The sequence below is a fragment of the Cherax quadricarinatus genome, chromosome 69, assembly GCF_038502225.1.
Source record: "Cherax quadricarinatus isolate ZL_2023a chromosome 69, ASM3850222v1, whole genome shotgun sequence".
NCBI classification, from domain to species: Eukaryota; Metazoa; Arthropoda; class Malacostraca; order Decapoda; family Parastacidae; genus Cherax; species Cherax quadricarinatus.
In genome coordinates this window covers 5402416-5427827 of record NC_091360.1, presented here as the reverse complement: position 1 = coordinate 5427827, position 25412 = coordinate 5402416, and the positions used below count along the sequence as shown (strand labels likewise).

Genomic DNA, 25412 nt, shown 5'->3' with positions numbered 1-25412 from the left:
GGAACATTGCAGAAGGTCTACTGGCCCATACAAGGCAGGTCCTTATCAAAACCACCACTACCCAAGAATTTACTCTGTTGTTTATTAATTTAACTATTTCTTGATAATGTCAGAAATCACTAAAGCACTTGAATTTCGCAATGTTTTTTTACTGTGGTTATTTTGCATATCGTTATATAACCTATTTACTGTGACCTTATTGCATATATGTCGTGCCGAATAGGCCGAACTTCCTTAAAAATTAGGTTTTTCCAAAAAAAAAAATGTTTTGCAGATCAATAGTTTTTCATTGATAATGATGTGAAAAAAATATTTCTCAACCAAACACAACTTTGGAAACCTAACCTAACTTTAACGTATTTTTTTTATCTGAATTCTATTAAATCTAAGTTTAGTTTAAATTTATTTATTATTAGAAATCAATAACATTTTTTCGTTATATTCTGAGTTATTTTAGAAGTATAACAGATAAATTCACTATGCTTATTCGGCGGAAAGCTCCCTTACATTTTATGCTTAAATCTCAGGTTTGGCTTATCTGGCAGGACGTACTGTATATATGTGGGGTCGAATAGGCAAAATTGGTCAATTAGCAGGAACTCTTAAAATAAAGTTCTTTCTAAAATTTTCTTTTAAACGTTTAAAGATATATTATTTTTCATTTATGTTAACGTCAAATAATAATTTTGTGCCAAAAGATCCTTAGAAAACTTACTTAACCTTATAACAAGCGCAATTTAATTTAGCCTAATCCAACTAAATATATTCTAGATAAGTTTACTATAATTTAATAATAAACAAACAATTAAATATATTTTTTTTCGTTAGGTTCAGAATGACTTTTGCGACATTATTGCATACACAAGTTTTCACTTGCCTAACTCGGCAAGAAGAGCGTTGTAATGTAAGCCAAAATCGCAACTTCTACCTGTTCTGCACGAAATTTTTACACACACACACACACACACACACACACACACACACGCACACACGCACACACGCACATATATATATATATATATATATATATATATATATATATATATATATATATATATATATATATATATATATATATATATATATATATATATATAATATACATATATATATAATATACGTGCAGGTACAATAACTGAACCACTCAGCTGCCAAACATATTCTCCGTGATAACTTTTAACCACTCAAAATAACGCATTTAAGAGATAAAACATGTTAGACTGATAAATTACACGCGAATTCGTGGCATTCTCGTCTTCTTTCTCTGATTCTCATAGTTCCATGTTTTCCTCTTCCTACCTCCCTCGTCCTCATCTTAGTCGCCCTCTTTCTCCTCGTCTCCTTCAACGTGCGGACATACTCTATAAAGTGTAACTTTAGTTTTGTATTAAGTTTTAATACTAACGGTAGGATTACCATGGTATTACCTCCCATGGTAATCCTGCCGTTAGTGTTAAATGGAAATCTTTTCCTTAGCGCACCCTTCACGGTAATCCTGCCCTTAGTGCAACCTCACTGCTCTAATCTTGACCTCTGTGTACCTCCACTGTGATAGAGAGAGGTTACAGCTCAACTGGGAAAAGCACAGGCTAAACAAGCTCCAAATTTGCATCACAATAAGGGCGATTATCGCTCCACAACATGTTGATGGAGGGTGGTAGAGATAGAGAAAGGAAGGAAAGGTAACGAAGGGAAGGAAAGGGGCGCAGAGGGAGAAAGGAAAGGTGAAGGGGCTTGAAAGCAAAAGTGAGAATGAATAAGGAAATGAGTTTTCGATTACTTTGACTCTCGTTATTTCCATTCCATATCATATAAATCTATATCTTTATCGCTGTATAGCCCTTGTGGTTTAGCGCTTCTTTATTATTATAATAATATCTATCTTTATCTCTGTTAGGTTCTGAACCTTACATTAGTATCTATCACAAAAACTGAATGGATGAAATTATATATTGTCGGCACGTAGGGAAAACTTAAAATTGAAAAAAAAAAAAAAAAAAACTTTTGGTCAAGTCTGTTCAACTGCCTCCCAGTATATATAAGGGAAATTACCAATAAACCCTTGCTGTCTTCAAGAGGGAACTGGACTGATACCTAAAATCAGTAGTAGCTGATTAGCCGGGCTGTGGTTCGTACATTGGACTGCATGCAGCCTGTAGTAATTGCCTGGTTGATCAGGTCCTGATCCACCGCGAGGCTTGGTTATGGACCGGGTCACGGGGGCGTTGATTCCAGGAATACCTTCCAGGTAGACTCCAGAAATAGGAAGCATATGCAACATGTGGGCAACTATATTTAAAAGACCTTTCGCCCACTGTCATTCTAGATAAAATGGTATGCGATACCTAAACGTAGTTGAAAGAAGAGACAAAACTTGGGCATTTTATTAGAAACGTTTCGGCATTAAAGTGACCAAGGTATCAGGATCGAAACATCTCCAAAAAATGTCTCGGTGTTTACATTTTGTGTCGTTTTCCAGCTTTATCAACACAGACAATAAAAAGCGACACTCAGCTGAGAGGTAACAATAAAGTTGTAGTGATGGTCATAACTATGGGAGGGGCTTGCTAGAGATGTAATTAAATTTGATGGCAATGATAGTGGTGGTCAGGTGCTATGAGACAGAAGAAATAGTAGTAGTAATAGTCAAATAAAATTGTTCAGGGCTTGTTATATGATTTAAAAAAAAATTATCGTAAGAGAGGAACCTAAAGACGTTTCGATCCATTCTGGACCATTGTTTCAGCCGCGGTATTGTGACGTTTTATTCTTAAGCTGAGCTGAAATTTATTTGATGGCCGCGTCTTCAAGAAGACTCTTCATTTTCTAGCTTTTTTTTTTTTGGTAAAAACATTCCATCTTAGTCTTATTTGTATGCATCAGGTCGATACTCGTTTGTAGTGTCTTTTTTTTGGTTGGGGGGGGGGCAGGGGGAGTGAAACAGTCGACGCTACTTCTGTTTTTTTTTTTCTAAGTTATAGGCTGTAGATGGCTGCTTTAATCTTTATTCCTTCTGTTATTATTTCTAAAAAAATAATCCATAAACCTGCTATAGTCTTGATATCATTTTTTTAATGGTCATTGCAGTGTGTCTTATGTGATATCCTAATATGAAATAATGTATCCGTTATTCTCCCCCACTAATTTTGTTTCTACTGTTATTAACATGTCAGAGTTTCCTTTTGTTGGAGATAGTCAACATTTGATTATAAAACTTAAAAGGCTCATTTTAATCGGTTGTGATGGCGCTTGACATCGTGTTTGAAGTAGTTCTGGTGGAGGTTTAAGATGCTGTGGGTTGAGAGTAAGCGTTTGTGATGTAGGGATGGAAGGAGGAGTTTAGGTATGTGATGTTGATATACATTAGTGGTAGAAAGTGAAATGAAGTTTATTGTGTTGGATTGGCGTGTGAAAGGTCAGAAAAGTTGTTTGATATGGAAAAGGGAGAGTGGTGTGAGGTGGCGGTAGGAATTGGGAGGGACGGGGATTTAATTGGGACACTGGGTCGGAGAGGAGATAGGAAGCTGCGCCCTGGATTTGTACAGTTAACAGGAAGTCTTTCCAGAGCACATTTTTTTTATTCATAAAAATTCTTCACCTGTAACGCAGAGCAATATAATTTGGTCTCAAAACGGTTGTCGACATAATATTCACTTTTATGTCTATTTATTTACACTTGTGAGTGTAAATATTTAATGTACAGTGAATGTTTCTTTACGACGAGCAGTAAATGATATTAATGTTATTCAGAGTGCCTGTGATTAGTGAGAGGACGCCAAAACTAGGCCACCGTGGCCTCATTCCACGTTTCAGTGAACCAACGGTGTTGAAACTGTTGCTGATTCAATGATGTACTCGCATATTTGTGGCTGCAGGGGTCGAGTCACAGCTCCTGGTGTCTGTGTGTGGGGGTTACTCACCGAGTTGTTTGAGTGTGTCGAGATTTAGCTCATGTTCCAGATTCTTAGGTTAATTTGATCGGCATCGCTTCTTACCTCTTGAACTTCTTAAATATACTCTTTAAGGAGTGTGTGCGTGTGTACTCTCCTATTTGTGGTTGCAGGGGTCGAGATTCAGCTCCAGGCCCCGCCTCTTCACTGACCGCTACTAGGTCCTCTCTCTGCTCCATGAGCTTTATCATACCTCGTCTTAAATCTATATATGGTTCCTGCCTCCACTACATCACTTTCCAGACTATTCCACTTCCTGACCTGTGGCTGAAGAAATACTTCCTAACATCCCTTTGACTCATCCGAGTCTTCAACTTCCAATTGTGACCCCTTGTTTCTGTGGCCCATCTCTGGAACATCCTGTCTCAGTCCACCTTATCTATTCCTCTCAATATTTTGTATGTTGTTATCATGTCTCCCCTAACCCTCCTGTGTGTGTGTGTGTGTTTTTCCACCAACATGTCTTAAGTTTACACACACGTTTGCTTCTAATTCTCCCTCCTGAAGAACTCGTCCGTCTATTAAATCATTATCGCAATAGACGTAATTTACAGCCTTGTTATATGGTCTTGCCAGGGACGAAACTGCCTAATTTAATCCCCCCTCCTCTTCAAAAAAAAAAAAAAAAATGCTTGTCTCGTCACGACGGGAAGCGCTAAACATACAGGGTTCGTCAAGTAGAGTGCCACTGACTTCTGGCCTCATGTGCCTTATCGTACCCTCTTTACTAAAATTATTTAGGTACAGGTACACGAGTACAATTATCATGCATAGTAACGTATGTAAATTACCCAGGACAACCTAAAAAGTCTCAAAAAGTGACTTATTTCCAATGTGGTCTTTGTAATGTCTTAGAAGCCTAGTAATTAGTTACATTAGAAATCAGTTATGATTATAATCTTAAAAATTAAAATAATTAAGTAACTCGGCTGTTTGAAAATCAGTGTACTTCTTACCTGTATATGGTGATCATGATCCAAGGTATTGGAGCTACTCTTCCCTTCCATGGCTCATACCTGGAGCTATGCAAATCTCGCGGGTTTAGCGCTTCCAAGCGAATAATATAAATTCATAGAGGTCATATAGCGTCTTGGGAATATAAGGTATCAACATTTGATCCGAGGAAAAAAAAAGAGAGTTCCTTGGATCAAGAGCACTTTTTTCAACAAGGCACCTCCCATGAAAATTATTTTAGTGTAATGAAGGTGAGGTGGGATGGGGAGTATGAGGGATGGGGAGTATGTGGGATGGGGAGTATGAGGGATGAGGAGTATGAGGGATGGGGAGTATGAGGGATGGGGAGTATGAGGGATGGGGAGTATGAGGGATGGGGAGTATGAGCGATGGGGAGTATGTGCGATGGGGAGTATGAGGGATGGGGAGTATGAGGGATGGGGAGTATGAGGGATGGGGAGTAAAGTTACTCATATCTCTCTATCTTTATTTCGTTAATTATTATAAGCAAATTAAATGCATCAGAAGCCTTTTAAATTTCAATACTAATGCTGACAAATGACCCCAAAAAAAAAAAAATTACCTTAAAATGTAAAAATTCATTTTTATATAATTTTTGCAAGATTTTTTTTTCAAGATAAGAAATGTATCATTAGTTACAGGTACAACATTTTTACCAATTAGAAGATGCGTGTGTCCGCTGCTGTATCCCAGCCGGGATACATAACTTAGTACACTTTGTGGAGTGTACTAAGTTATTAGGTAAATGGTCACAAGTTCAACTAATGTGGTATTTTATTGTGGCAACGTTTCGCTTGATAAAGCTGCTGGAGAGCGAAACGTTGCCACAATAAATTATCGCATTAGTTGCACTTGTCTTTTTACCTGGCATATTGTCGGTAATTTTACTAACATTATTACAGTGTATTAAGTTCATTCCTCATTTTTTTTTTTTTGTTTGTGGGGGAATTTCTAACAACTTATATTTTTGTGTGAAACTGTGAAAACCGGAATTTAAAGGACTCAATACAACAGATTCTTGATTTTCAGAGATGCATAAGCTTTCGTTCACATGTCAACTTTGTCAAGTGAATCGAAAAGTTAACTTGACACATCTCGCTAGATGTGAACGAAACATTGTGTGCCTCAGAAAAATGCAGATTCATCTTAATATTAATGTTGCACAGTGCATGCAAGCAGGTACGACATGTGCAGCAGTTAGGTATCTTTATTGTCATCAATGAAGATACCTAACTGTTGCACATGTATCTTAATCTTCAGTTCTATTTTTTCTTCAGCCTTTATTGAAACGCATTTATTACCGAATAAGAAAAGATTTAAATATATGAACTTTTGTACTTTTATGCATAAATACTGTGTATAATTGTATTAAAGATGGAGTGGCAGAAGTCAAATATTCAAATAGCCTCAAGGAGGAATCTTTATTTCCTGCTTGTGTTCTGTCATCTACACCTAATAGAGGACCCTATTTATATATAAAAATGGGATAGGTACTCCTATTGCCTTTTATCCAACACAAAAGAGAACTTTTCATATATAAAAATGGAATAGGTCCTCTTCTAATGCCTTTTAACATAAAAGAGGACCCATTTATAATGGAATTGGTACTCCTAGGCTTATACCACTCTTCTAATGCCTTTTAACATAGGACCCATTTATAATGGAATTGGTACTCCTAGGCTTATACCACTCTTCTAATGCCTTTTAACATAGGACCCATTTATAATGGAATTGGTACTCCTAGGCTTATACCACTCTTCTAATGCCTTTTAACATAGGACCCATTTATAATGGAATTGGTACTCCTAGGCTTATACCACTCTTCTAATGCCTTTTAACATAGGACCCATTTATAATGGAATTGGTACTCCTAGGCTTATACCACTCTTCTAATGCCTTTAACCAACATCATAATTTTAGTGTAAACAAATGAAATTTCTTAAGAGCTACAGACAAAACGTGAAAATACTGTATCATTTTTGTCCTCTGATATTTTCTTTGCAGCTGAGTTTGTCTGACGCGATGAAGGCCAAGGCGCGCATGTCCATCACTGGAGGCAAGGATATGGATAACGGAAGAGTGAGCACTCAGGTTTTCTGGCAAATTTTTTTTCAACTTTCATTCTGTAAATTGTAAGCTTGTGGCGTCTATTTTTGTGTAGTAGAATTTTTTTTTTACGTTGAGGCGTTGGGGAAGGGTTTTTGATTCAGGGAAGTGGAGCTATCTTCTACTTGCATCCAATTTGATCACCAGCCATTGCTCATGTGCTGTATGATACCCCTACGGATTTAGCACTTATGGATATAATTATTTTTCTGATTGCCAGTTAATGGCTCGGATAATTATCGCTTCCCTTCAGTTTGGTCTCGGACCAGGTCTCTTAATTGACATCTTGGTCATTCTGGCTGTTGGTACTCGCAACGTGCGGGTCACTAAAAACGCTCGTAGGGGAGGAGACTTACGACAGTTATCAAGCTACAACCGAACGTCGTATACCTGGAGACGGTTTCGGGGATCAACGCCCCCCCGGCCCGTGGCCAGGCTTCGTCGAAGGTTAATCGTCTAAGTGTGAGACTTTTGATGAATTGTTCCAGCCACGATATTGTGACTATTCATCCCCTGGCTCTCAAGAACTAGCGTTTTTTTTTTTTTTTTTTTTTTTTTTTCAGATTTCCTTCTTCACAGGATCCTTTTGGTAGCTTCTCTTACAACTTGAGGGAGAGTTGGTAAAGGCAATGAAACCTTTTTAACGCTCTTCACTGGAGCGCGATAAACCCGTAGGGATCATACTGTGAGTGAGAAATGAGATGCAATCAAGTTTGATTTAAGGAAGGGGACGATGGCTCCTATTTCTTGAATCGAGAAGACTTAATCAGCACCAGTGTACTACTAACTCGTCACTGTCCATAAATTGTGGCCGTTATAGTCACTGAGTTATCTCCTAGTGTATTTACTGAGCAGTGCTTTTCTCTGGTGGTAATTCTACACCTGTAATATATATCTCGCCTAAAAAATGATTTTACAGTGTAGATTTTGAACCAAGTGTCTTAACATTTTCCAGATTTAAATTATGATGTATCTCTCTCGCCTGTATTCTTTGGAGTACGTGATGGGATGTTAGATTTTGTATGTGTGTGTTTACTCTCCTCTGTGTGGTTTTTAGGGTTCGAATCTGAGCTCTTGGCCCCGCCTCCTCTCTGACCGCTACTGGGTTGCAACTCGCCTCTATTCAAGAGACTTATCTTACTCCTGTAGTACTTGTGCTCCCCTATTTGTGGTTGCAGGGGTCTAATCATGGCTCCTGGCTCCTCCTCACTGGTCGCTTGTGTGTGTATGTGCACGTGCAAATATCAGATTAAAATAATTACTTTCAATTACACCAAAAACTTCTCGTTCATGTATATTAAAAGGTAAATCACATCATCACTGTGAGACTGTCTTCTGGCATTACCTTCGTGTTGACGAGGGAAGCAGTCTCGCCCAGCATCTTACAAAATTTCTAAATAGCTCGTATGGGTCAGTCAGCTCCTGGGGATTAGGAAGCAATCAGATTGCGCTTTTAGCTGGACAGGTGTTTCTCACTGTTTAAGACATATTGAGAGACGAACGTTTCGTCCCTTCTACTTAAAAAAATGGTTTGAAACTGGTGATAGGCTCTTTATCCAAGGCAATGGAGCTGCATGTGCATGAAGTCTAAACTCCTCTACTGGGTCGTGGTGACTTTAATCAAGCACTTTTTTTCCAGGTTATCTTAGCAGATGTACCTGGTGGGTTCTCCAGGGGGTCAGCGCCCCCGCGGCTCTATCCATCAACTGCTACATCAATTGTCAGTTTTCTATTGCCACCTCTACCCTACCATTAGCAATAGTGATAGATCTATCATTGCCACCTATCAGGTCCTAGGTCACTTCACCCAGCTATCACTAACCTAGATGACGGTGACCCAGACTACTGGGTCACTGTCATCCAGGTACAAAGTCATTAGTTACCAGTGAAAGGTCACTGCTCGTAATCACCACCCTCGAGGTGGCAGGTCGCCCTCGTCCTCTCCGTTACAAGTCCCATAAAAGTTAATTGCAACAATTTCTTATTGATCCAGAGGGACCATCTTCGTGACATTAGTGACAGCGGCCAGAGACCAGGCAGGCAGTTGCTCGAAACGTTCGAAATGAAGTTACCAGCTGTGTCAATGGTTTGAAACTTTCCTTCTGTGGCAGGTGTTCGGAGCGTCGTTATCCTTCTACTTGGGCACTATCCGAGGTCATTGATCGAAATGCGGTTCCCATCAAGGGGCTGTACTAGAGATCGAAGATATTAGTTACCTCTCTCCTTCCTCGGATTATATATGATCATATCCAATTCCCTAGATGCTAATAATTATCTAGACAGTTACTTTTTGTAACTTTCTAGATAATTATTACCACCTTCCCTCTCCCCTTGATTACATTCCTCTCACTCTACCTTAACATTTCTGCTTACCCTTTCACGCTTTTTTCTAATCACGAATCGAGGGGAAGCGTGAATCCAAGGCAAGAGCGTCCTAAAACACTCTTCCATTTCACATCCCCCGGCCCTTCTCTCTCCCTATTTTAACTATTTCTCCGTCCCATCCCCACTCTTCTTTTTTCCCACCCTCTTCAACCCTCTTTTCTGCTTTATCTCGTATCATTTCGTCATCGACTATCGCCCAACCATCTCTCTACTACTACTAATTCCCTCTTCCTCTTTATCCTTCTGCTCATCCTTTTTCCCTTTCCCTTCTGCTTCTTACCTTAAGATTACCCTCCTCTATCCTGTTGATCAACTCCCTCTCCTCCTCTGTCTCCTGTTCCTCCTCCTAATTAACGCTCTGCTAATGCCACTACTTCAAAACATCAGTTGATTGAACAAGCGAGTCAGATTTCAATTAGCAGTTTGTAAAGGCTTGTTGAAGTGTTGTAACCACTGCTGGTGACAGCTGCTACTGAAGCTGCACACATCCTGAAACCTGAGGCACTTTCTAGCCGAGAGAAGGTAGGGAGAGAGAGACGGACAGAAGGAAGGTAACAAAGAAGGGTCTTAGAAGGAAAGACAAGCAGGATAAGTTGAATAATGCAGGAGAGAACGTAGGACAGAGAAACGGGTAGAGAAGGCACGAAAGAGAAGACGGGAGAGTGAAGGAAGGAGAGAGAATTTACGACCTTCATTACGACGGCTTGTGTATAGCAAAGGAAGTTATGTATTTATTTGCATGTATTCTCAGTCAAGTCTGTGCTCATATTTATCTCTGAGGGCAAGCGAGTCTTAGGAAGGAGGAGCAGGGAGTGGGGGAGAGAATGGAGGAGGAGGAGGAGAATAGAAAGCTGGAGAAAGAAAGGTGGATGGGTAAGGCAAGAAGAAACAGAGGTGCAAGTGGTTGTAGTGATAGGGTTTGAAGCTGTGGAGGTGGGATTGAGGATGATGGTGACTTGAGAAGATATGGGGAATTTGTGGTGCTGGCATGGGTTGTGGTGGCGGCTATGATTGTCAGTCTTATTTTCATTGTTTTGCCAGTGATGATGGTTGCTGTCAGGTTTTCTTTATATCTTTGTGCCTGGATCGATGCAAAATATAAACTTTATTAATAACAATTCTTGAATGTGTTGGGGGGGGGGGGATGCCCGTGTATCATTAAGCTACGCAATTTTCGCTTACGTAGAAATTTAACTATCACTATTTGCTGCTGCTTTCGCTTTCCTAGACACTGTACAACCCCTACCTATATCTAAAATAATATTAATTACTCTCAATATCTTCATCCAAACTAGATTAAAGGAGGGAACTATAAAATCCTTCCTTCTAAATGCCTTGAGAAACGTATTACATCATCTGTGACACGTTTACCTTCAAATGAGGTTCCTTGATACCTGCCGTTTCCCAGGAGCTTTATAACCAGTTCATCGCTTCAACCTCAATATATCGTTAATTTGAAAAGTTTCATTTCGCTCTGCCCCTTGATTCCTAATCCCTGATGACTTTCCCTTGCTGTGTTCTAGGACCCACGCAGATTTAGATTATTTTTTTTAATAAACTATTAATACCACTAGTGCAAACCACATACGGGTAGCGAGCCGACTTCTCGTTTTCTTTGCTTACCCAGTGTTCTCTTGGGCATTGCCTCCCTGAAGCCTCGATTTAGGGAACAAGTTGTTTGCCCGGCAGCCACTTGCCCCAATGTAAACAACTGATGAAACAAATGCGTTGGTTAATTTTCACTTTTATATATTTGAGGTCAGATACTCTTATCAAATTTGATTATCTTCTCTTCTCTCGACGCCGTAAGACCGTTGCTTATTTACAAATTTATTTCCTCTCAATTTACACCCAGTTCTCCTTTCTCAGCTTCCTTTCAGTTCTGCATATTTCGTGGTTACTAATCTGGTTCCTCTCATCTCTCCCACAGTTCTACGCGCCGGCTAGCCAGATCCTGGATGGGGATGCCCTCCACGCCAACACCCACACCCAGGTCTGACGGCGGCCGCGCGCCTCCCACTGTCCCACGCCTCAACTCCAGCTGCTTGACACCACTTCCCAACCCAGCTCCCACGCCCAGCCCAGCTCCCACACCCAGCCTCACGAACCTCTGTACGGCCAGCCGTACAGGTTCTCCTACAGCAGCCAGGAGCAGCGGCGAGCATCGCAGGCGTCTCTGAGCATGACCTACGGGTCTCCGACCTCTCAGCCACTGCTAGGGCAGGCGCAGGCATCACAGACCCAGCCCTTCGTCTCGCAGGCGCAGATCAACCAAATGTTTACCTCCCACAGCTGCGACTCCCAGACGTCCCTCACAGCATCCCATCCCTTGAGGTCTTCGCAGGGATCTCTGGACGTGTCGCAGGTGTCTTGCGCCTCCAGTGGGCCCCCTGCGACGCCTGCGATCACGCACTCCACCTCCCTGCCTCCAGTGTCACTTCCCTCCACCCAAACACCGACGTCGCATATCTGTGCTGATTTTCCCTTTTAGAGTCCGTGTGTTAGTGACAGACACACGAGTGTAGATAATTAGTTAGGTTACTATTACTACTTTTGTAATACCAAAAAATGAATAACCTTCGGCAGTTAAAGCATGACTATCTATATATATATATATGACTGGCCCAAGTATTTAAGGGGTTTAATTGTAGTATAACCACTAAATTGTCGCCTTTGATTCAAAGTTTTAAGACAAAATTTTCATATATCAGTATTTTGAATGTTTGATAAATCGCAACCAAGATATGCTTGGACAATGCTGTGCAGAGATTCCACGTCACCAAGGAGGCAGTTACCCTCGGCCTTTTCTCTTTCATTGTATCCCTATTAGGCATAATCGTCAGTGATTATTACAGTAGTCCTCTGAAGTCTTGTTTTCCAGGTAGGCTGCGTCAGGGTATAATGTGTGTCTACAACCTTCAAGAGGCACTCGTAAATGATACGACTCAACATTTCGACTCAGAGCGACAACCTTCTCAGCGTTGTCGTTCTTGGTATTCATTTTCTTGACATAATTACCGGTCTCTCGCTCCATTCTGCTGGAACAACTTCAAAAAAAAAGTTTGGGGCAGTGACACTTTCTCGATCTGAAGATTGGTACTAGTGACTAAACTGGAGTGGTTTCAGAATCTTTAGCTTCACTTTCCCCACTGACTTGGCCTTATCACGAACCAGGATGAGCTCACAGAAATCAACGCACTGCTGAGAGTGCAGTTATTGAACTCTTATTTTCCAAGAGTTTAAGGTTTTTACCCTCCAAACTAGTTGGAGGAGAGGAAGATGCTACCGGGAACCTGGAAGACCTATAGTGACGCACTGCACACGTTGCAAGGTATTTAATCCCAGTGTATTTGTCGTCTTTAATTGAAAAAGAATAGTGGAATTACTCGTGCTATCCATCTAGTACCTTGTAGAGGCCCTGGTTTATGAAAGTAAACACCACTGGGGAAAACGTCGGTTATGTAGTTAATGTCAACTCAAGAAGCATCTTTGCAACTTGCTCTCATATCGATTTCCATAGATTCTTCCCTTACTCTACGGAGGACTGAGCCTCTGGCCTTCTGTACATACATCAGCTTCGCTCATGTGGTGGCGGTATGAGAGGGAATAACTGTTGATTTTTCAGTTATTGTTGAAGCTTGTTTACCGCCTGAATTTTGCTGACTTTTTACAGTGTCTTGAAACTTTTATATTTTCTGAATCTTTGGCAGCGTATGATCCCCGGCTATGTTAGGTATTCTTGCCATTTTCCCTAAATTTTTCATTTTTGTTCTCTTGTTTGTAGGATATAAAAGATGCCACAGCGCATCTCCGTTATTAAGAAGTAGGTATTTTACCACTTATAGCTGCATAGCCCTTCTGGCATAGAGCTTTTTGATTATAATAATAATACCACTTATAGTTTCATTTTTCTGACGGATGAACTATATTTCTGTTTTCGTCTCTGTCTGTATTGACTTTGCCAACTTTAGATCAACAGCAAGTAGGGGAGAAAACACACAAATAAAACAGGTGTATATGTGTCACAACAACCCTCTCATCTTCCCCCGTAATACAACAGACCCATACCACTATGGTATCATACCTCCGTGAACGTGTATACGATTCCAACAGTCGAGTATCGTGTTACAATGGAGTTAGACTGCTGGCAACACTAATATATATATATTCTGGATAGCTATCAAGGTTATTTGTACCGAGGACAATAATTGGCCTGAGAGGCGGTACTCGGTTGCTTTGAATTAGCGGAAACTGTTATAACATTTTAAAACGCAAACATGTTAGCAGTATTAAGGGGTGAAATTTGTATTTCAACCAGAAATATTTTGGGTCCAGTCCTATATATATATATATATATATATATATATATATATATCTCACGAAACAAGTGATTTTGAATCATTAACAGAACTGCGGCTTGGCCGGGACTCGACCCTGCGTTCCCTTGCCCAGCCCTGTGTGAACTGAACAGAGTACGCATCACTCTCTCCATTGGACCACCATCCTTACACAACAAGTGCCCAGCAGTATTGAGCGTGTTATCCTGATGCACGCTCAGTACTGCTGGACACCTGATGTTTAAGGATGGTGGTCCAGTGGAGAGAGTGATGCTTAGTTCAATTCACTCAGGGCTGGGTATGGGAACGCAGGATCGAGTCCTGTCCAAGCCGCAGTTTTGTTAATGATTCAGAATCTCTTGTTTCGTGATTTCATATATATATATATATATATATATATATATATATATATATATATATATATATATATATATATATATATATAAATGAAATGCTGTAACTGAGAAACGATCAACAAGGTTAGATACTCCAATACGGCTATTGTGTGGCCAGAACTCGACTGCAAATATTCTCTCGCTCTGTCTGAAAGTTGTGTAATAAGTTAAATCGTCGATGCCAACGATATATTCCCTAGCTTTTAACTGCCTGACTCTCATCACTAGGCAGATATATGAGCACGGCGTGAGTGGCACGTCAACTACCCTCCTCCTCCTCCAGAGACAGGCACGTCCTCACCTGTAACACCGTGAAGGTCTTTCTGTGTAAGTTCATTTTCCTTTAGGGGATCTTTTCTGCCCGAGTAGGTAAGGTAATTAGAGTATAGAGGCTCAGGATGGAAAATGCAATGGAAGGGAAAGCCTTCTGCTGTGACAGTATTAATACTGCTGAAAGATACTATTGGTTTTGATCGTACGACGACAGAAACGGACAGTTGGGTGACCCAGCGTCGGGAACACCAGGGAGCTCTCAGCTTCGTCAGAAGTTCGAAATACGTGTAAGCTCGGTTTATCTCCTGTGTAACCGTTGTGACGAACTATGAACACTTGTGATCCGTTGTGGGCATTTCTAATCTCTTGTGAACCCTTGTGTGACACTGATGATCCCTCGTAATCTTTCACTAGCTCAGCATATGGAAGCCCTGGAGAATATGTGAAGCATTGCAAGTACTTGTTCATAGATTTGCTCGCGTTGTGTGGCACGATTCTGTGATATTCTGTTTTAGTTTGAGAAGCAGAAAGGAGGCATTATACTGTACATCAGCGACCATCTCCGAAGAGTCGTCAGTCAGGCATTATTTGCCATAACCTACAGAAATATTGAGTTCTCTGAGATTATGCATCACACATACACACCCACACCTACCTACCTACAGTTACATTATGTATTAAGAATCAGGCAATGTAGGTGTGTTGGCTCGTACACGCAGTGTGGACGCGACGGAGATTAGTATGTTGCCAGGCTACAGCTAAAGACTTTAATGATTGTTTTGGTTATAGTGATGAGTGTATGGTAATGATTTAGGGATTACACATGTTACTTCCTTGGTTGTGGGGGGATAGTGGTAATGATATAACTATAAGGTGGTGGTTGTTGTGTGTGGCAAGATAGTAAGAGTGTGAGTCATGTGATGCTGATTACGTAGGTTATGATGGAACAGATGGTGGTCGGCAAGATCTCAAAAACGAAGACTAGGACATTGATGTAGCAAGAGGAAATAGGCTTCCAATTAAGTAACTTACGACAGGCTCGCACCTTCCTCGAACGAGAGTTGGTGATAAAAATCTTTTCTTTCTCTAAAGTCCTTGTTTGCCGATCAAAGCAGAAACGTTAAAATGTGTATTTGCGAGATTTTTCACTATCAGTTACTACAGAAAGAACTGGGAGTTCAAATATACATGTATATATAAAAAAAATCTAATGGTTATTCCTTGGGTAGCTGCTATGCGAGTGACACAGCTTTTGTGAACACTTTTGTTTGAGAAGATTGAAAGAAGCTATTTTTATTTCTACACGCTGTTGCATATCTGATTTTTCATGTGTGTTGGGCTTTGTTCTCCATTGACTTAAGCTACAATGAGTTACTAAACTCTGAACTTCAAGTCTAGTCAGTATGCAAGATATGTTTCAAACTAGAAAAATTCTTGCACTACGAAGTAAAGTCGTGTTACAAGGCACAGAGGTTTTATTAGACGATATAATCTAAGTATTAAGGAAAAAAAAAAAACCCGCCGGTGCTGTACCACGCCCAATATGTGGATATGGGTTACATTACCTTCAGTGATCAGTCTGTTGCAAGAATTTTTTGGGGGCGGCCCACTCACTACAAGGAGCAATATACCTTCTCTCCTTGCTCCTCCCAGCAGCATCGTGTCGGTCTGTTTTGCTTGGTCAACGACACACCCGAGTTACTGCAAAGAAACATATCAAGATTAACGTTGTAAGTCTTGTATCAGGAGAGGATGTTTCACTGTAAATATCATTCCCTTACATGTGTCATTATAGGTTTAAATCATTGTCCATCATATATACATAAATACTATAAATATATATATATATATGCCAGATTTTCCTATTGGACTTATTTAAAGTGTCTGTGTGCGTAGCCTGTGTAAATACAGAGAAACCTTGCGTTGTGCTTTTTAGAAACCTCGAAAGGAAACCACAGGAACTGTTCATAATAGTGGTTTCATTTGGTTATGAAGCGCCGAGTTCTCTAGGCTTACGAAGACCTCATTGACTTGCACGTCTCAGCTAGCTAGTAGTTTAAAATGAATATTAACATGTTAAACTTTTAGGATTGATATGTTTTCCTTTTCTAAATATGGTGGTGCCAAAACTGTTTTATGTGTCATAATTCTGTCACTCCAGACCCTGTTGTTGAGACAATTACAAAAAATGCAAACCTATCGTTTTTTTTATTGATGAACAATATAACGATAAATAAAACCAATGTATATAAACATTTTGTAAGGTGTATAAGAGAGTCACAAGTTTGACTCATGTTTGTTCCAGCTTTTTCATGGATAGTTTTGAGGTTATTAGTTACAAATGCAAATGCACTTCTCCCCCTCTCTGTATATTGGTATGGTCCTCCGTCTGGCTAGTACCAATACTGCCACCTGCCTCGCCAGCCCCTTGAACAAGGTTTATATATATATATATATATATATATATAATCCTTCCAAATATGACAAACTGTTAAAAGCAGGATTTTTTTCCCCCATAATTATAGATTTATATAATTTTTTTCTTATTTATAATTGATGTAATTTTTTTTGGACCAAATCTAGCATAGAAACTTCACTTAACCCAATTTATTTTTGCCAAATTATACTAAATATATTGAAGATAAGTAAATTTAATATTACAACCATTAATACGTATTTTTCTGGGTTATATTGACTGATTTTTCACTGATTAATAGCAAAAACAAATTTTCACTGTTCATTTAGCAAGAAAAAGCCTTACTTTTTAGGCCTAACTCGCCGATATATAAATAACAGTTTTCCGAGATATTAGAAAAGACAAGATTTTCTTTACTTTCCAATACTTAGCCTTTTCTTCCTAGCCTTTGAGGTATATAATAATTTTGAGTAATAAAACTTGTTACTCAACGGTTCTAGGAAACTAAGTCATGTTGTTAAATTAATAAAATTACTAACAGTGTGAGACAGAACAGCTCGAGAGAAACTAATATGGTATTTGTGTCGGCTACGTTTCTCTCTCCATGAGGTTTCTCTAGTTTGATAAAGCTCGTGAGATCGAAATGTAGACGTAATAAGTCTCGCTAATTGCCCCTGTGTTCATTTAGCTACCCTGGATTAACACGAGTTAACATCGTTCACAGGTCTGGTGTTGGCTCAAAAGTGTACTCCGAAGAGCATTGCAAACACACTTTGTAACTTTAACTTTGTAGGAAATAAAGGTGACGGTTTTTTACATAAAATTTGTCTTCTGACTAACCTTCTCTCTCTAACTTGGTAGCTTTGGTCGGACAATAAAGTTACACAAGCGTGTAACTTCCACCTTTCCACACACACAGGTGAGTAACTTACCCTCCCCAATCACTCAAGCAACAGAGAAAGACCTCAGTTAGCAGGATTCGAAACCACGTTAGGGAAGGTTGGCAAGGTTCCCCAAGTGACTCTTTAGAGTCCACTCGGCCACAGATGTCTTAAAAGCGGGGCTGGCATGTTTCTTCGCTGCCCGAGTCCACCAATGGGCCACATAGTTTTAATCTATTTCATTCTCCTGTATGTTCTAACATCACAAGCGATTTTTATACCGATGCATCACGCAGAAATTGGCTGGTATATACAGAGAACGATCGCAATCAGCATGGTTCGAAACCACGTCATGGGTGTCTGACAAGATTCCCCAAGTGATATCCTAGAACATTCGATCATTGATGCCTCAAAAAGCTGCCCCTAAATTTTCATGGGAAAGCGGTAAACCCATGAGGGTCTTCAGCTCCTGGAAACTGGGAGGCGGTGAATATTAGGAATGGACGTAAGTAGGGAGGAAGAAATGAAGTTCCTGTTGTGGGGAATGGAGACAGCGAAGAGTTGGCGTGAGTAGGGTGGAAGATGTGTTTGAAATGGTCGGAGTATGAGAAGTCGCCTACACAGTAGGTTTCTTCAGTCAAATACAGAGAAAGCAGGTGTAGTGAAATAGAGATGTAATCAGTCCATCAACCTTGGAGAAAAAGCATTTGAGGTGGTCAGTTTCTCAGCCAGACTGAGGGACTGACCACCTAAAATGCTTTTTTACCAAGGCTGATGGACTGATTACATCTTTATTTCACCACTACATCTGCCGCCTCTGTATCTGACTGAAAAAGCCTACTGTGAAGGCGAAACGTTTCACTAGTAAAGACACCCAGCTGTTGCACACATCTTAATCTTCAACATGTCGGTATTTTACACGATTTTCAACAATGAGGAACCATGTTGGTTACGATCAATGCACATTAATACTAGTTACTTTAAAGATTTCATGATCAACACCCAGCAGCTTCCCTTCTCTCGCCCTCAGATTCTCCTTATAAGTTACATTTAGATTAAAATGTAACTTATAAGCCGCTACCGTACAATAGATTTAGAAGATTCACACTTAACCAGCTCACCATAAAGTTGATACTAAATTTACATTTTCAAAGCATTTCAGAAGAATATCAACGAAATGAGTAAGTGATTTTCTGAATGCGGATATTTGCGGCTCCATAACGTATGTTGTGTGTGTGAGGAACTGAGCCAACTTACTTTGGTCAAGCCTGATTAATTCCCATTCTGCAGTATTTGTATGTCCGTTAAAGGTTAGTCTCCGTAAATATAAAATGAAATTTTAACGTTTGTACTATGTGTGTGTGTGTGTGTGTGTGTGTGTGTGTGTGTGTGTGTGTGTGTGTGTGTGTGTGTGTGTGTGTGTGTGTAGGAAGCGGCATGTGCGACTTGTAGAACTAAACCTAGAGAGATTTTGGCAATAATGAAAAATATTTCACATCTTCCACTGGAAAGTTTAGAATAGTTGTTCTCGCCTTTAGTGTGTCGCCCACGGTGTGTGTGTGTGTGTGTGTGTGTGTGTGTGTGTGTGTGTGTGTGTGTGTGTGTGTGTGTGTGTGTGTGTGTGTGTGTGTGTGTGAGTGAGTGCGTGTGTGCGCGCGCTGACTCTGCATCTTAAACTTGCCGCTTCTGGGTTTTCTCTCTCTCCTGGTTTCGTTTAGATCTCGCCTCTATTTTGTTTTCCAAGTCATACCAGGCTGAGGCCACTCTGAGGCTGAAGAAATGCGTACAAAATACGCATTTATACGCCCTCCAAGTCATGGAGAGTGTATAAATCTGTAGTGGAGGGGAGGACCGGCAGGGGTCGTCCTAGAAAAGGATGGAGTAAAAGAGGTTTTGTGTGCAAGGGGCTTGGACATACAGCAGGCATGTGTGAGCGTGTTAGGAGTTGAAACGAATGATTTTTGGGACCTGACGAGCTGTTGCAATGTGAGCAGGGTAATAATTTGTGAAAGGATTCAGAGAAACCGGTTAGCCAGAGTTGAGTTCTGGACGTTGGAATTACAATGCTAGCAGTTTAAAGGAGGAGTTTGGGATATTGGCTGTTTGGAGTGACATATAAACCCGCGTATCTAAATGATTCAGCATAGTCTGTGATTATGTATAAATGACGGTGACAGTGTTGATGGTGAAAGTGCTTCTTTTTTGGGTCACCCTGCCTCGGTGGGAGATGGCCGACGTTATACACACACACTATATATATATATATATATATATATATATATATATATATAATATATATATATATATATATATATATATATATATATATATATATATATATATATATATATATATATATATATATATATATATATATATGTATGTCGTGCCGAATATGTAAAACTGGTCAATTAGCAAGAACTCATTTAAAATTAAGTTCTTTCTAAAATTTTCTCTTATACGTTTAAAGATATATTTTTTTCATTAATGTTTATGTAAAATTTTATAATTTTGCACCAAAACAATCTTAGAAAACTTACCTAACCTTATTATTATACAAGAACAATTTATTTTAGTCTAACCCAACTATATATATTTTAGATTTGTTTACAACAATTTAATACTAAACAAACACAGTGAAACATTTTTTTTTTCGTTATGTTCAGAATGATTTTGGCGAAATTATTGCATACACAAATTTTCGCTTGTCCTATACGGCAAGATGAGCGTTGCTATTTAAGCCAAGATCGCAAGTTCTGCTTATTCGGCACGACATTATATATATATATATATATATATATATATATATATATATATATATATATATATATATATATATATATATATATATATATATATATATATATATATATATATATATATATTATATATATATGCAATAAGATCACAGTAAACAGGTGATTTCAGAGTGGTTGTTTTGCATATATATATATATAGAATGTGATAAGTGGCCTACAAGGGTTTACAGCTTCACGTTAAACTCACACACACACACTCTCTCTCTCTCTCTCGTGTTAATTTAAAGATGTGAGGTAAGGTGGTGGAGGAGTGTTTTAAGAATAGGCCAGACCAGAGGCAAAGTTGCCTACTCATTAATGTTTAATGAGTGTCGCGAGGAATTAGGTTCATTACAGGCTGTAATAAGCTGCGAGTCCGCTGCACGTTTGCTGAATAAATCATTGTGATGCTCACTTGTTTCTTGCTTCTATTCAAGATTTTTGCATTGTTTACGTTTTTTCTTTGAAACTACAGGCAAGTGGCAGGTGATGGAATGCTTGTCTACTTGCTTCCTTTCTGCCCCTCCCCTCCTGTGTGTGTGTGTGTGTGTGTGATAGTTCACTGGAAGGGCCAGGAGCTGAGACTACTACTAACAGAATTTACTTCATGGGTCCTGCATAGCTAATCTCAAAATCATGTAGGAAGCCTGCCTCCATTATTGTTTGCTGGCGTAATTCACCATCCTGAGGTTGAAGAAATACTCCCAGATATCTTTAACTCATTTGTATCTAACTTCCAAATGTGCTCACATACATCCGTTCCAATGTTAACTGCTTTGATTATTTAGTTTGTTGATATGTCCTCCATAGTTATTACGGCCTCTAATAATATTAAGGTAAATTTCTTTAGCCTCTAGGCTCGTTCCCGATAGCTCTGGGACTAGTCTCGTTGTATACCTCTTCCCTCTCTCCAGTTTCTCAACATGATTTACCAGGCAAAGGTTTCATGCTGGTGCTGCTCATGCTAAAACTAACCTAATTATTTTTTGAGAGTCCTGCAAGCTACTCTTAGATTTGCCAAACGAACATTCATCGGAGAGTTTATACGGTTTATATGTGTGTCTCTGGCAATATGCTTTACGCTCTGCTGACTCTGAGGCCTTCTGGAGTTAGGTAGGCAGCCTCTGTCCCCAGGGTCTATTCTCCGTTTCCTCTCTTATCGATACCATGCCTAACCCTTCTAGGGTAGGGTAGGTGCCTCAGCCCGAGCCTTTAGCTCATAAGACTGTCATTCCCATTTGCCCCCTTGGGGCGGGGATGGCAGACCAGAGAGGCCTAGCTTGTGGCTATGCCTGGGGACAGTTGGTCCCAAAGATGAGGAGGTACTTGTGCCTCCTTAGGTCTCAGACACTCCCTAAAGAGGGAGCCAAGGCCGGGCCACCACTTGGAAAAGGCCCGGGCCGGGAGAATACTGGTTAATCTTTAATAATAATAAATAAATCCTCTCTTATCACCTCTTCCAAAATTTTCATGATGCTAGATTCATGTAACCACTAATTCTGCAGTTCAGATCCCTATCCTCTTTGCATTCATATTAATTTTACATCAGAAAACAGGGATGCATCCATCTCTTCTAGTTTATTATTCGTATATACAAGAAACTCTTATGGTCTTAATGGCGATTCTTGCAGAACCTCACTTATGTTTTTTTTTTTTTTTTTTTTACTATTTCTGTGTCCTTCCCATAAGGTACTCTTTGATCTACTGTAGTTCATTCTCTCTTATTTCTCCCCTGCTCGTTTTATCTACAGTGTTTTGTGAGGTGCAGTATCAAATTTCTTGTAATTCATGAATAAACTATCCACCCATGAATCGTCTGTCTCACTTCCGCTAATTTGTCTTTGAACTCCTGCAAGTTTGTTTTACAAGATATACAATCTCTAAACTCGTGCTGATTACTGTTTTGACAACAATTTCTCATCAAGTGCTCTACTGCTCTCCTGATAACTTCTCCATTGCTTTACATAATGTGCATGTCAATAATACTGGTGTGTAGTTGAACACTTCTTGGTGATTGTTCTTTATCTGTTGACTTGAAGATTTTAGCAAGTAGTTCAGTGTTTCTGCTAACTCTTGTACAGTCCGCGATGACATTTTTGCCTGGTATTTTTTTTTTTAATTCAGTTCACTCAGTTTTTCTCATTTCTTCCCCGGTTGTGTATATAGTGTCCAATATCCGCTGATGTACCTTTCTCTCTGACTCTGGTTTGGTTTCTTTCTACTGAAAATACTACTTTAAATCTTTTTTTTTTCAACTCGCAGACTTCCTCAGCATTTCTCCTGAGCTTTCCTCCACCCTTCTTCAGACTTATTGCCTAGGTCTTTTACTGTTGTTTTCCTTCTGATGTGACTGAAGCAGTTTGTGTTCAGACGTGGCTCTTTCTAAGTCTTTCTCAAACTGCCACTAAGCTTTTCTCACCCTTGCATTTATATTTCTGGCTTTTCCATGCTCCTCTTGTTACTCTCAACATAGCTGAACCACTCGCTTTCTTTTTCATTTTCTATTATCAGCTATGACGTTGTCTGCCTCCCTATTCTTTCTAGTTAGGCTCTTCACCGTATTTAATTTCCTTTCCGATGCACTGCATTCAAAAATTGTTTGAACTCTTCAAAGTTCATCTTTCTATAATCTAGTTTTTTCTATACCTAACCTGCCATTCCCTCGGTGTTTACTTCCACGTGATTTTCGAAATTTTGTACCGTTCGGTAGCTAACACTCTTCCCATATTATATTTCACCTTTTTCAGATATATTTATTCAAGTGCCAGTAAAAAATAATGCATCGTAATTTATTCCCTTGAAGTATAACGATGTTTAATTAATTTATTAGCTTGCAATTATCAAATTTATTTTGATCACCGTCAACTTAATTTAGAATTAACAACATTAGTAGAAATAATGATTAAAAGTGATCACCCAACTAACTTCATTGAAGCCTAAAGCTAATTTTTTCTAGCCTCAAAACTTGCCCACAATTATGATATAAAGACTACGAGCCGAGCAAATCTTTACAGAGAATATTTCTGTTTAAAGCTTCATTAAGCTTACGATAAAGCTTTACTTGCGAAACAGTCACTACATAAAAACCTTTGCTGTTTTTGTTTCCATTTTTTAAATAGTTGTGTTTATAATAGTCTTTTTTAGAATTTTATCTCAGTGTTTTTACCGTACGGAGGATAGGGCCTCCACTCTATGGAGCGACTGATCAATACGGTCTTAACATACCAAATAAACAATTACTGTAATGTGATTTTTTTTCGTTTCAGAATCACTAAACCGGCAAGTATGTTACTGTACCTGATAATGAGAGGTAATCAAGTTTGATTTAAGGAAGAAAGTTGCCCTAGTTCCTTGGATGAAAAGCCCTTCACCATCAACAAACCCCTCATGATAAACGATGCGACACTTCACGGTCTGAAGATTTTGTAGCGAAATATCACCCTCAGATAAAGTTCCCTGAGGCTCTTTATCCAAGTAAATGGCGTTACCCCTTCCTATCGTTGAGTCAAACCTGATTATCTCACATTTCCCATGCATTAATTGACGTTAATTTAGCGTTTTCCCTTATGAAGGTGTGGATTATTCGACAGAGTGGTGCTTGTGAGTTCTCTGCTCTCTTCAGAGATAAACTGACTTTTGATCATAATTCTTAGTCTGATCTTCGTGTTTTTACATTATGTTTCCACCCATTTACATCTTCAAAACGTTATTTTTATCGTTTTCCACAATGTCAGTTTTAAATAATGAACGTATAATTTATTCGCCAATTATCGTTGTGTTTACCTTCATCTCGAAGCGTATATTTGCTTAAAAAAATGCAGAAGACCAGAGGAAAAATCAGGAGAATCCAGCGAGGACGTTCCGAGAGCGCAATGGAATTACTTCCGTAAGAATGCACTAAATCCATAGGTGTAGTACAGCGCACAGGAAATGGAAAAAAAAACATCAAGTTTGATTGGAAGACTGAGAAAGCAGATCCAGTTCCGTGAGCTCTTCACCGTCATTAAGCTATTTTTCCCCTTGAAATGACGCCTATGGAAGATACAATGTGTAAGACTAGATCAAGGGGAAAAAACCCAAAGGTCTGTTTAGAAGAGTCTGCCCAGGAAAGAATCCATTGCAGTGCTATCAACTGGTTCAAAAGTATTCCCAAAAAGAAATATTTACTGCTCTTAAACCCATTAGTCCGCTCAAGGGAGGTTTGTTGATGCTGGTGAGGGGCTCTTGATCTAGGGAATTGGATCTGGACTCTAGTTCCTTGACTAGGGAACCGGATCTGTGCTCCAGTTCCCTTAATTAACCCTGAATGCCTTCCATCCCCCCACAGGCGCTGCATAATCCTACGGGTTTAGCGGTTCCCCCTTGATTATAATAATAATCTAGTTCCTTGAATTGAGTCTGAATGTCTTCTATCCTTTAACTGTGTCCAACGTACTAGTTGGCAGGTGCTGGTATTGTGTCCAACGTACTAGTTGGCAGGTGCTGGTATTGTCCAACGTACTAGTTGGCAGGTGCTGGTATTGTGTCCAACGTACTAGTTGGCAGGTGCTGGTATTGTGTCCAACGTACTAGTACGCAGGTGCTGGTATTGTGTCCAACGTACTAGTTGGCAGGTGTTGGTATTGTGTCCAACGTACTAGTACGCAGGTGCTGGTACTGTGTCCAACGTACTAGTACGCAGGTGCTGGTACTGTGTCCAACGTACTAGTACGCACAATTTTTCACATAACAACTCATTACTTCTTCCATCTATCCATACATTTGAAAAAAAATCTCAAGGTGCTTTGTAAAGCCAATATTGCTTGATAAAGCTCACGGTAAGCGAAATGTGAATACAGTGGAACCTCAAATATCGAACTTTCTTCAGTCCAGAAGGCTGTTCGAGTGCCTTTACCG

General features: G+C 39.6%; 1 protein-coding gene and 1 long non-coding RNA gene across 4 annotated transcripts in view; one reads left to right on the top strand and one right to left on the bottom strand.

The window, feature by feature from the left end:
- The window catches only part of LOC128701873 (glutamate receptor 1), a 1634372-nt gene extending 1622785 nt beyond the window's left edge, over window positions 1-11587 (top strand). For 2 of the 3 annotated variants that reach the window (XM_070099829.1, XM_070099831.1), the window contains exons 19-20: window positions 6930-7016; window positions 11347-11587. In XM_070099829.1, the coding sequence (XP_069955930.1) occupies window positions 6930-7016; window positions 11347-11415 (156 nt within the window). In that variant the 3' untranslated portion in view covers window positions 11416-11587. The remainder of the gene's footprint in view (window positions 1-6929; window positions 7017-11346) is intronic. The other variant, XM_070099830.1, reaches the window with a different exon arrangement.
- A 4411-nt stretch (window positions 11588-15998) lies between these two features.
- LOC138854778 (uncharacterized) overlaps window positions 15999-25412 on the bottom strand; it is a 138438-nt gene continuing 129024 nt past the window's right edge. Inside the window, exon 3 of the long non-coding RNA XR_011393958.1 lies at window positions 15999-16122. This is a non-coding gene — a long non-coding RNA (uncharacterized lncRNA). The remainder of the gene's footprint in view (window positions 16123-25412) is intronic.